The sequence below is a fragment of the Lepidochelys kempii genome, chromosome 5 (assembly GCF_965140285.1).
Source record: "Lepidochelys kempii isolate rLepKem1 chromosome 5, rLepKem1.hap1, whole genome shotgun sequence".
Lineage (NCBI taxonomy): Eukaryota > Metazoa > Chordata > Testudines > Cheloniidae > Lepidochelys > Lepidochelys kempii.
Genome location: NC_136384.1, coordinates 85790191 through 85802651, shown reverse-complemented (window position 1 = coordinate 85802651; position 12461 = coordinate 85790191). Strand labels below are relative to the sequence as shown.

Sequence of the window (12461 nt, the reverse complement as noted above, 5' to 3'; positions counted from 1 at the left end):
TAAGTAAGAAGCCTTTCAGGTGTGTGTGTTTCTAGTTTATTTTTTATCTTGTGGCACAGCAAGTTTTTTCCCCTCGCTGTATCTAGGCACATCTAGGTACGTAGCTCACAGCAAACAGCACAGCAGTGATTATGCAACACTATCAGCTTTCTCTATATGCATAGCGAGCAAGATTTTTTCTCATCTCATACATCATTCACAACCCACTGCAGTGATTCCCCAAAGTCAGTATATACCTTCAGCGCAAAGGAGAAGAATAAAGTGATTGGTTGACAAGGCTTCCTTCTTCTGAAAGGCAGACATTTCACTGAAGTGCAAAACCCCCAAAGCAGGATTTTTAACATCACCTTATGAATAGAATGCCCTCTAAACAATATATAGAAAAAGAAAGAAAAACCACTGGTAATAGGCATTCATCTCTGTAGATGGGTCAGAACCAAACACAGCCAGAGTTTGGAACTGGACCTTTTTCTGCCAGAAAAGGCCATTTCACATTGTAAAGTGAACCTTTTGAGAGGTAATGACAGAATTACTGTGAGAACACTATTTTCACCAATCTATGTTAAATGTGTAAACAAACTAATTAATCTATTGCACTTCATATTTTCATTTCTTTTTTATTTGATAAAGAAATAATACTTTAAGCACAGGAGCATTTTATCAAGTAGCAAACCTTACATGGTATACTCTTCATCCATGGACTTATTAGGGATTTTTATACACAAACCTGCTTTGAATCAGGAGTCATTAGATTTAAGCTGGTGGTGGATATATTCAGAGTTATGTTCATTCCTGCAAACTGAAGATTGCTCTTTCCCAAGATGCTAGAGAGAACTTTGCTTGGTGGCTGTGAAGTAATGGAATGCATTTTAGTTGATTTGCAATAACAACTCACTGTTACGCATGCATGCATCTGACGAAGTGGGTATTCACCCACTTATGCTCCAATACGAAAGCTTATGCTCCAATACGTCTGTTAGTCTATAAGGTGCCACAGGACTCTTTGCTGCTGTATTATACTGTTCAGCCACATGGGGACACTGTGTGTAACAAATCCCATTTAAGCTAACCTCAGCCACTCCTGGCAGTTCATTAAAGGATCTTTATGGAAGGTTCATATCTGGTGTACCTCTGAGAAGGAAGCTCTGTAGCCAGTCTATATCCAGTAGAGGAGCCCGACTTGCTAATAGCAGCCCTCCAACCTTCCCTGTACAAGGGGTACATGACACACTTCGTGCAGGCTCAGCTGACATCTTAAGGGCTGCTATTCAAGAATGACAACTTTTGCTCTACACTAGTGATCACTTCATTTGGGCAGCTACTTTTCTCTGTAGGTCATTCCTCATAACACGATTAACAAAATGGTTAAAGCTAAAGTGTGGAATATAGCAACAAACCATAGGTTACAAAACGTTATTACTGTACAATAGTCAGTGGGGATCAAACCCTGGACTTGCAACACCAAAAGCACATATTCTTACTACTTGAGATGAAGGAATAACTTTGTTATCTATAAGTAAGAAGCAGAGTCTTATTCTCATTAGAGATAGAAGGAGATATAACTGCATACACTAAGCCAGTGTACTTCACATAGGAGAATTTTTTTATTAATATGTAATAAATCCATATTACAGACTAGAGACGAGAATTTGCCCTAGCCATGTAAATTAAGATACATGAGAGGAAACTGACAAAAATATTAGAGTCACCATGAAGACAGGGTGGAGCACAGACCTGCAAAAGTTCATGTGTTTTTTGTTGCTGTTGTTAAGATTTACCAGCACCATTTCCCTTCCCAAAGGGTTGGTTTATTTTAAAAGTAGTACGAGCGAGTGCTGAGAAAATGCAAAATCAGTCAACGCTACGCTCGGCTGAGGCGGCAACTAATGGTGTTGGACGCCATCAGGTGGTGGAGGGACATCGACAATACCAGGAGGGATAAGCCGGAGTGCAGATGAGAAGCGCAGTCAGTAAAGTAACAAATACTTTCCTCATGGATTGTATTTTCTAAATGGACAACCTACCCTAAATTCTCAATTACTGTGGGACAATTTACACTCGTTGATATATTTTGCTTTCCACAACCAAATCTCTGTCCAATTTTTCAAGACTGATGTACCTGAGTATTCGGATTCTAATATTTAAACAAGAGACACTGTTCTTAGACACCCTGATTCAGCAAGATGGCTTTTTGGCACTAGGAACTTCCTTTCATCCATTTTCCCAGTGTTATTTTGTGGCATTTTGTTTTTCAAGAAAAAAAGACATTTGCCTTTCTTTTACTTCCTGATTAAAAGCCCCCATTAAAAAGGCTGAATATGGAAGAAATTCTTTGAAAAAACAAATCTGTTCTGAAGCAGATTCCACTGTCACTGTGGTATTTGTTGTTTGAGTGTTTGCATATGTCTCACTGGGAGTTAAATACAGTACCCCCTTGTGACCATGAGAGCTAAATATGTATTACATGGCTCTCAGCTACAAGAAAAAGCTACATTCAGCAAAGACGGTGTGTGGGTTCTTGTTCTGAACCCTCCCTCATACATTCTATTTCTGTTGGTAGTACAACAGCTATCCATTTTAGATACAAGCTCATGTCACTGCAAACTAGACTTCCTAAGAGCTAAACTTGGCTTTACCACAAGCCTGAGTTGGGGCAGTTCATAGCTGTGCTGCTCCAGAGGTAGAGCCGGGATCGTACTGGCACTCAGAGTCACAGTCTCCTTGCTCCAGGAGGGCAACAGTTTGTGTAGCTGGAAACCTCGCACAGTGTACTTCCCCCTTTACTGTGGCCAGTAACGTGGGGGCAGAGCCAAGACTTCACCCACTCCCCAGCCACTTCCCTACCCAGCAATGCTACTCGCCATGATGTGGATATCCCAGGTAGGGGAGGAAGGAGTATCTTTACACTCCCTTACTTTGAACTCCTATGAACGATGCTGACTGGAAAGGCAGTAAGTGCAATCAACAGTGGCTGCACACAGACAAGACTTTGGAAGATTCTGCACCTGCAGTTCTCAGGCTGGCTTAAAACACACCTGCCCACTGTGTCTGGTTTCCACTATGCTGACCTAAGGAAATATGGGTCTCTAACAAGAAAGAAAGAAAAATACCTTTCTTTTTTTGAAGGCTGCTTTGGCTCCAGGTACTGCTTCACAAACACGGCTGATTGCTTCCCTGTGGAGACAGAAAATAAGCTTTAGAGCAAATGGATGTGCTGGTTTCTTCATTATATGTTCAAATTGCACTGAAGGGGAATATTTGACAACTTAGTTCTTTATGGCATTCAATCACAAGTGAAGACCTGATAACTAGTGAGTCAATTAGTTCTTTTCTCACCTGTAAAGATATCGTCTCTGATCAGCTTTAAAACAGACTCCATTTTTAAAAAAAATACAGCCAGCCAAAAACATTTCCCTTCTACCTTCCTTCCCAAATGTGGAATTTTCTCCAAATTTAGACTACTCTGCTCTGAAGTACAACACTCAGTTTTGGTTCAAGGTGCAATAACTTGAGAACCATTAAGGATAAACATTGGTTCTTTATACCATTGGAGAGCTGGTATGTGCTGCACAATTCTCTTTTTTTTTTTATCCTAGTGAGATATCAGGTCTTAAAACAATGCAGCTCTTAATTATTAAACACCATTTGAGACCATTTTTAACATATGTATTTATTTTGGGGGTTTTTTTCCTAAATTTAGAACATAGAGATGATTATTTTCCTCCCCCTCTGAGGCTTGTGCAGAGCCAAGCCAGCCTGGTTTCACATAGTATCAGAACTCTCTAAAATATTTCTGCGATCATTTTGATGTAAAATGTATGTTGTAAAGAAAATATATGACGTGTGTTGTGGTGTAAGGATTTTACTGGTATTTGTTCATTATGACCCACATAACTTGTGGCCTGACCTCATCACTACAAATATCTTTATACCACAAACATTATGTTTTTGTTTTCTAATCACACTTGTGTCATTGGTAAATTAATGCTGACAGGCTAAGTGAAAGAAACATACACTCAGGAGGAATTTGGATGAAGAATAGGATTGCATTTCAAAATGAAATTTTGCTGAACATGCAGCGACAGGTGAATGTCTTTAAGCCCTTTAGGTTTTAAACAATAGGTCAAATGCAACAACCAAATTGTTAATTCTTGAAAATCCACAAACATGCATGCACACAGTCCTTCCTAGTCCTGTTAATATCAATGCTGTAATGGATCTAGCCTTGAACAGAATAGTCTATGTATGCTTCCAAGTGGACAAATTACTTTTGTACAACCAAATATTTTTAAAAATAACAAAATTGGAGGGAACCCACCGCAAACTCAAAAGCCCACACAGCCAGAAATGACCAAAGTCGCAAAGCCAACCTAAAGCATCATTAAAAACCAAAATATTACTTTAATTCTACTCTGACACAGTATCCGTGTTACTGTTTCAACCCATAGTCTATGTGAAGGTATGTGACCAGTGTGCATATGGGAGGGGGTGCACACATATGTGCAAGTACACACACGGACAGTGGCCTAACGAATGAAGTTATTGATTTATTATGGAGGAATCAGTAGTGACTCCATAGTTAAGATTGGGGCATGTACAGAAATAAAAATTTGGCCACTTTTGGAGGGGCACTTTCTGTGCCCCCCGTGGCCTGCGGTGCTGGCTCCCCTCCACCCCATAACCCTGGGGCCTGAGGCGCTCGCTCTCCCCTGGTGGCTGGAGGAGCTGGCTCCCCCCTCTTCCCCTGTGGCCCCGTGGGAGCCAGACCTCCCACGCGGCCTGGGGCAGGAGGAGCTCACTCTCCCTGCCATGGAGGAGTTCTGTGCCTCGGTTTTGTTGACTTGGGAGTCGTGCCCTGCTTGCCCCTCTTGCACATGCCCCCGGTTCAGATTGTGTGGCACTTCTGACCTAGGGCCCAAACCAACGCACCTGAAGTCAGTGGAAAGACTCCCATTAACTTCAACAGATTTTGGATCAGGCCCTTAAAGCAAGACTAAATCCCTCCATTTCACTGTCCAGTGATTGAATTTAGTCTCCAAATCTACCTCAGTTCAGAAGCCCAATGAATTTTCTGCAATGTGTTTTCCATAAAATTGTTACTAACACTCCCAGATACAGCAGTTAACAATCAGGCCAGCTGGCAAATATCCCCCTTGCTCGAAAGAACTGTTTTCATTAACCCTAGGAAAAGCCAACACATATGTCTATGATCCAGTGCTGCCTCCTTAGCCATGCTGCCCAGCCATGGGCACCTCTGGCTCCTCAGACAGGCTCCCAGCAAGCCCTGGGTCTTGCAAAAACAGTGAGGAGAACTGGGCAGCAGCTGGGAGACCTTCTCCCCAGCCCATGGCTGGCTCCCCAGACTTACTCCCTATCCCTTCCCAGTGTGCTTCAGAGCTGGTCTGGGCAGTTCTTCAGCTACTCATCCACTCTGACTGCAGAGATACAACCTACGCTTATCAGGTACATTTACCTGCACCTCCCCCTGCCTGCTCCTACAATCTCCCAGCAACTATCAGCAACAGAAGGCATGGAGGGGCAGGGAGAGTTTGCAGGCAAATTTTCCTGACAAGCATAGATTGCATCTTTGCATTGGAGACATCTCCATCTCGGATGCTGAGCTAGGGTAGGTACTTCTTTGGTTGCCTGGCCTCTCTGCCAACAGGCAACTGAATGTCAAGAGAGGAGCCCTACACTGAGGGAACTCAGTCAATCCATCAGATTGGGACTCCTGCTGGCTACCCTTATCAGGTCTGAGGTTGGGGAAGCGAATGTACTGGAATGAGAGGAAGAAACCTAGCTTGAAGGATTGGCTGGTCGTATCACCAGCCTCCTGTTGGAATAGCCAGCCAGTCGAAACACTGCACACTTTAGCTGGGAAGTGGATCTGGAAAGGGGGATGGAGGACAGATGGGAAGCCAGAATTCATATCAGTTTAGGCAGTAATAACACACTGCAGACTTCCAGCTGCAGGTACATTTGTTCATAAAACACCTTAACCCTGCTGAGCTTGGAGTTCAGGTTGTGTGTCTGAGTGTGTGAAAAGAAAAACAGTGTGCTGTGGATCTCAGGAGGACGAGAGTGCATTTGGGTGTTATGATATTGAGCTGATAAGACATTTTGAAACTAGTCTGGACTGTAGTATTGCTTTAACTAGCAAGTTCCTTGTTTTTCAGTAACTACAGGAGAGCAACCTCAGCTCTAAAATGAACAATGGTTTTGGTGGTGATATTAGGAGCCTTGAATGTCATACTAGCTTATCTTTGAAGCATGCTGGTGAATATAGTGGAGCTGGAGAAGAAGTTCTCCAAGCAATTTTACCTGTGCAAGACAGGATAGCCCAGAGAAGTCTGGGGTCAGCTGCTCACCAGCGATCCTTAGAGCTGCTGCAAAAAGGTGTAGCATTTACTCGGTCAGTAGGCATGAAAGCGCTCACGTACGGAGGTGCTCATATAGACCCTTGATTAGATAAACAGATGGAAAGAAAACAGCTGGCTGGTCATCCCCACTTTGGGCCTAGGAAGAGGTGGGGGGGGGGCAGTAAGAAGCAGGTCGGGGTGGGGCATTGGAGGAAGCGGTGGAGTGAGGGCAGGGCCTGGCTGTAGCTGGGGGGGGGGAACACCCCCCGGCAGGTTAGAAATTAAGCTCCTGTGCCCCAAGGTCTCTGCCAGTCTGACCTGGAGAAAAATTCCTTCCTGACCCCCAAATATGGCAAATCAGTTAGACTCCGAGCGTGTGAGTGAGAACCACCAGCTAGACACCTGGGAAATAATTCTCTGTAGTAACTCAGAGCCCTTCTCATCTAGTGTCTCATTTCCAGCCATTGGAGATATTTGCTAACAGCAGTCACAGATGGGCCATATGCCATTGCAACCTCATTATAGCATCCACTCCATAAACTTATCAAGCTCAGTCTTGAAACAAATTAGGTTTTTTGACCCCACTTCTCCCCTTGGGAAGGTATTCCAGAATTTCTCTCCTCTAATGGTTAGAAACCTTCACCTACTTTGAAGCCTAAACTCACTGCTGGCCAGTTTATAGCCATTTGTTTTTGTGCCAGTGTTGCCATTAACTTAAATAACTCCTCTCCCTCCCTGGTGTTTGTCCCTCTGATATATTTATAGAGAGAAATTATATCTCCGCTCAGCCTTCATTTTGTTACGCTAAACAAGTCAAGCTCCTTAGGTCTCCTCTCATAAGAAAGGTTATTCATTCCTCTGATCATCCTAGTAGCCCTTCTCTGCATCTGTTCCAGTTCGAATTAGTCTTTCTTAAACATGGGAGACCAGAATTGCACACAGTATTCCTCATCTGGATGAGGTCTCACTGGTGCCTTGTGCAATGGTAATAACACTTCCTAGCTACTGGAAACATCTCACCTGATGCATGATTGTATTGACTTTTTTCACAGCTACATCACATTGGGGGCTCATGGTCATACTGTGATCAACCAATACACCCAGGTCTTCTCTTCTGTCACTTCCAACTGATAAGTCTGCAGTTTACAGCAAACATTCTTGTTAGTCCCTAAGTTCATGATCTTGCACTATTAAATTCCATCCCATTTTTATTACACCAAAATTCCTTGTATGATATTCCGGTCCTCCTCCATATTGGCAATACCTCCCAACTTTGTGTCATCCACAAATTTTATTAGCACACTTCCACTTTTTGCGCCAAGGGCATTAATTAAAATATTAAGTAAGATTGGTCCCAAGACCAGTCCCTGAGGAATTCCACCAATAACCTCCTTCCACCCTGACAGTGCTCTTTTCAGCATGGCTCATTGTAGTTTCCCCTTTAACTAGTTCCTTACTCTCCTTTTGATTCTCATATTAATCATCCTCTCCAATTTTGCACCCACCATTCCCTGTATAGGCACACATCAAACCAGATTAACTGTGCATACAGCTGCTAGTTTGAGCATGCACTTATCTGACTTGTGCATACAAACACTCATCTGAACAGGAAAATAGAGGTTTATGGCACATTTGCATGACTAATCAATTGCACAGACTTTGAAAAATTTGACATAAATGTAATTTCTTGCTTGATGTGGAAAAGTGGTTTTCAATAATATGTTTAAATCTTTCTGTACCCCATGCCCTTATGGTAACTAGGCACTGATCTCAGGTATGTACCACATAGTTCGGTACTATCTTGATATCTTGTAAAATTTGTTTCTGTGCAGACTTGCAATTAAGGACCACATACTGAGTTCCAAATCTGGCCCTAAATATTTTCTGCTTTGCAGATGGTCATATCTGAAGTCATTTTCTCAGCACAACACACACTCTATGCTTTCAGTATAGATTTTAGATGGCAAGTGTACTGAGTGAAATGTTGTCTATACGCAATACTGAATTTCTCCAGTCTTACCTACAGTGCTCCATGATGATCTGACATTATTGTGAAAAAGAAAAGCATGCCTTTCATATTGGCTTCATGTTCCATGTAAAAGGCCATAGTCCTGTTTTTCATAACTTTAAACCATCATACTTTGTGAGCACTTCTAGTCCTAAGGAAGCTGAAATCTGTTTCTTTAATAAACATTGTTTTCACAATCACATGAATGTACCCTTGCTTGTTTTGTTTTGGATTTTTAAAAATTTAATTCATGTAAATTTATTACTTTTTATGAAAAGAGTACTGAAGCTATTGTTTTGTAGAAAAAGACAGACATGGAAAAGTTGCATCGACTTTTCAATTGAATTAAAAAAAACCTGGTAGGTCAATTTTGAGACTAGAAACCCTGACCAATTTGCACACAAAAGACTTGCATGCCACAGCCATAAAACTTGCTGTTTTTCCTCTTGTCTATCCATGTTACCCCACACTTCCATCTGTATCTTTGCCAGCCTGAATCTCACACCTGGGGCTCCACAGACTAAAAAAGGAAACAAAGAGACTACTGTATGCAACAAACATTCAATGAATTTACTTAGAAAAAGAACTGCACATTTCTGGACAAACTGTGCAGTCTGCCCCTATTTATTTCTGAACACTATCTTTGCCAATCTTTTTAACAAACATGTTATATAGCTACCACCTGCCAAGGAGAAAAATGGCCTATATTAAAATATTAACACCTTAATTCTGAATAAATCCCACAGAGGCCAAAAGTAAACTTTCAGAAATATATTTAATAATCAGAATATTTGTTCATTTACAAAACAGGCACAGTAAATTTGTAGTGTTTGAAGTGGTTAAGGGAGGATTAAGAAGCCTTAAGGGCTGGTGCTCACATATGATAGTTAGTGGTGCTTTAAAGGCAGAGAGGCAAATGGGTGGGGTCTGATAGAGGTGGGAATGAAAAAGTAGCTGATGAACATAGAACTGAGAGTATGGAAGAGAATGAGGAAAGAATAGTGGACAGGTTTCGTGATATAAATGGTGTAAAGAGTAATCCTGGAGCAGAGCTGCTTGTACAAGGGGTGAAAGGACCTAATGATGTGAAATGGTTACAGTGAACTCACAGAAGAGGAATGTGAACTAGCCAACTTGTTCCAGGTCACGGAAAGCATGGAGCAGAGGGGAGGATTTATAGAATAAGTTGATGGTGATGAATATGGCAGACAAATGGTGGTGAACTTATACAGGAAGATATAAAACCATTCTTCTTTCTTCCCTTCAGCTTCTCAGTTTGTTTCTTGCAATGTGGGATTCTCTATGTGTGACAGATCTGTAAGGGGGAAAACAAAAACAAGCTGGCCATTCTATCCTTAACACATTTTATAAACTATACACAATCAGGACTTTGTAATCAACTCTAATGAGAAATACATCTTTGGAAATGATTAGCTACAGAACATAACATATGGTTAGATGTATGTTGAACTACACAATAGTAATTCAAGGGCATTGGCACAATACTCTTGCACTCAGTTTTCTATATTCATTTGAAAAGTGTTTTCTAAATCAATGACAAAAGTCAGTGTACTCAAGCCTTAGTGCTATTTCAGAGCACCCTGCATCAACAATTCTTAGATGCTTTTTTAATCCCTTCACTGCCAAAGATTTTTTACCACCCATTGATTTGGTTTAGTGGTGTTCACTTATTTTTGAACTTCCATAGATGCATATTTATTAAGCAATACACCAGGCAGAAGATCTTAGCACAACCAGTACCTTTCACTCCTATCAAGCCTTTGTGGGAATCTAGTCACATATTTACTAAATTCCACATAAAATGTGAATAAAATGCAGATTTATAAAACCGAAGTCTTTAGGCTAATATGAGCTCCAGAACATCCTACTGTTTTATACACCAGCAGCACAGAGAATTACATATTGTTAAAACCTACTTCTAATAAGCTAGTTAAAAAGTCTGACTGTTCTGATTTTCGGAATTGTGCATGCAATTACACACCTAATTTGTATTTATAACCACAAAATTGCATACACACAGGGTCAGTTTTGCACCTAACTGGCATCTTAGGAGCCTATATATATATTGGATTCTGTGCACAGCTATGGCAACTGTACATGCCAATTAGACAACTTCATTTTTGTGCACACAGTTGTGTGCATATTTCTGAAAACACCCATTATGTTTAAGCATCACACAGACTCTAAACACTCTGCCATTAGAAGGGGTACATTTTCAAAACAAGCTTCTAAAACCCACCTTTTAGTGTACATAAATAGTGTGTGCAAAACCCTGTATTTAGGGATTGTTTTTGGAAGATAAGTTCAGTGATGCCAACAAACTAAAGCAGCGGTAGCCAACCTGAGCCTGAGAAGGAACCAGAATTTACCAATGTACCTTGCTAAAGTGCCACAGTAATATGTCAGCAGCCCCCACCCACTCCCAGCACCTCCCAATCAGCTGTTTTGTGGCCTGCAGGAGGCTGGGGCGGAGGGGGGAGGAGCAAAGGCACGGCAGGCTCAGGTAGGGGGCGGGAAGGGGTGGAGTGAGGGCAGGGCCTGTGGCAGAGCCGGGGTTGAGCAGCGAGCACCCCCCGGCACATTGGAAAGTTGGCGCCTGTAGCTCCAGCCCTGGAGTCGGTGCCTATACGAGGAGCCGCATATTAACTTCTGAAGAGCTGCATGTGGCTCTTCAGCCACAGGTTGGCCTCCCCTGAACTAAAGGAAGAACCTAAGTCTAGATCAGTTTAGTTAAGAAGCCATAATTCTCGAGCCTCCTTTGCAGGCCATCATTCTCTATTCCAGCATGGCCTCTGGAAGCGTAGACCAGTGGGCAGGACAATGGACTGAGACACAGAAGACAAACTCTATTCCTAGCTCAGCCATCGGCTCACAGTAGCCACAGGAACATAGGAATTGTCATATTAGATCAGATCTAAAGTTCTTCTAGTCTAGTACACTGTCTCTAAGAGCAGACACCTGTCACTTCAGAGCGCTTGCTAGACAGATACGGGATAATCTTTGCCCCAAGTGACTCTCCCACTAATTGCTAGAGATTATCTTAAATTCTGAAGCATGAGCTTTTACAACTCTTCCAAAATCTCTTGGGTTTGGATTAGTGATTATAAAACTGGCTAGCCTTATTATTCATATAAGTGTCCAATCCCTTCTTTACTGCCTGATAAGTTCTTGGCCTCAACAACATCCTGTGGCAATGAGTTCCACAGACTAATTATGCATGGTGTAAAAAAGAGTCACTCAGCTTCCCTGCACCTTGGTTTTCTCCATGTGTTTGCAGTCCCATGGCCCATCTGCTGTTAAAAATTTGACATTCTCCTAATTGTCAAGTAATGACTCCACAGTTAACTTTGCACTGAGATTTGCCTTTAAAAGCAGGAATAAAACCCCTCTGCTTCACACTAACTACTGAAATGAGTCCCCAGATGTTCTCTTATAGCCCTGAGAAGTCTCACTTATTTTGCTTCCCTCTGGCTAAATCCACAGTTGCCACAAACTCCAAACTTTACACACACACAATCAATATCTCAGACAGGACACATTTTGCATTTTATACTTCAGTACAAAGACAGTTATTCTTGAACTGAATTTATTTATCTCGGCTAAGAAAAGCCAACAGAACTGCTCAGGTTCATCAACCTCTTGTCTGATAATACAGGGTGCAGCTACATCCACAGGAGAGTTGCCAAAGACATGAAGCTGGCAATTTTGTCTTCAACTCTCTCCCAACCCAGTCCTCTCTGTAGCTCTTTCTTACTCACAGAGGCTAGCAAAAAGGAGACAGGGAAGGCTGCCCAGGCTTAATAAGTTATTATTGTCCTCTTTTGTTCATTATTGTTAAACTACCATAGATCAAATTAATCCAACATTATTGAAAATGTTTCCATTAATAATAATAAATTAAAATTAAAGATACTTACAATGTAAAGCACATTAAAAAACCCGTTTGTTCCAACACATTTGCATGCTACTTTATGGGAGCTAAGTGGGCAGATGTAAATTATTCCCCCATCAGTATTTGTTATTCTGTTAAGCATGAGTGTCAGGTATTATAAATTAGTTATCCAGGTATTATT

The 12461-nt window shown here is 41.7% G+C and overlaps 1 protein-coding gene across 1 annotated transcript in view; it reads right to left on the bottom strand.

Moving 5' to 3' along the window:
- SHC3 (SHC adaptor protein 3) overlaps positions 1-12461 on the bottom strand; it is a 72946-nt gene that overhangs the window by 25050 nt on the left and 35435 nt on the right. The window contains exons 3-4 of the mRNA XM_073344912.2: positions 3111-3174; positions 728-847 (exon numbers count right to left, since the gene is read on the bottom strand). Coding sequence (XP_073201013.1) covers positions 728-847; positions 3111-3174 — 184 coding nt within the window. The remainder of the gene's footprint in view (positions 1-727; positions 848-3110; positions 3175-12461) is intronic.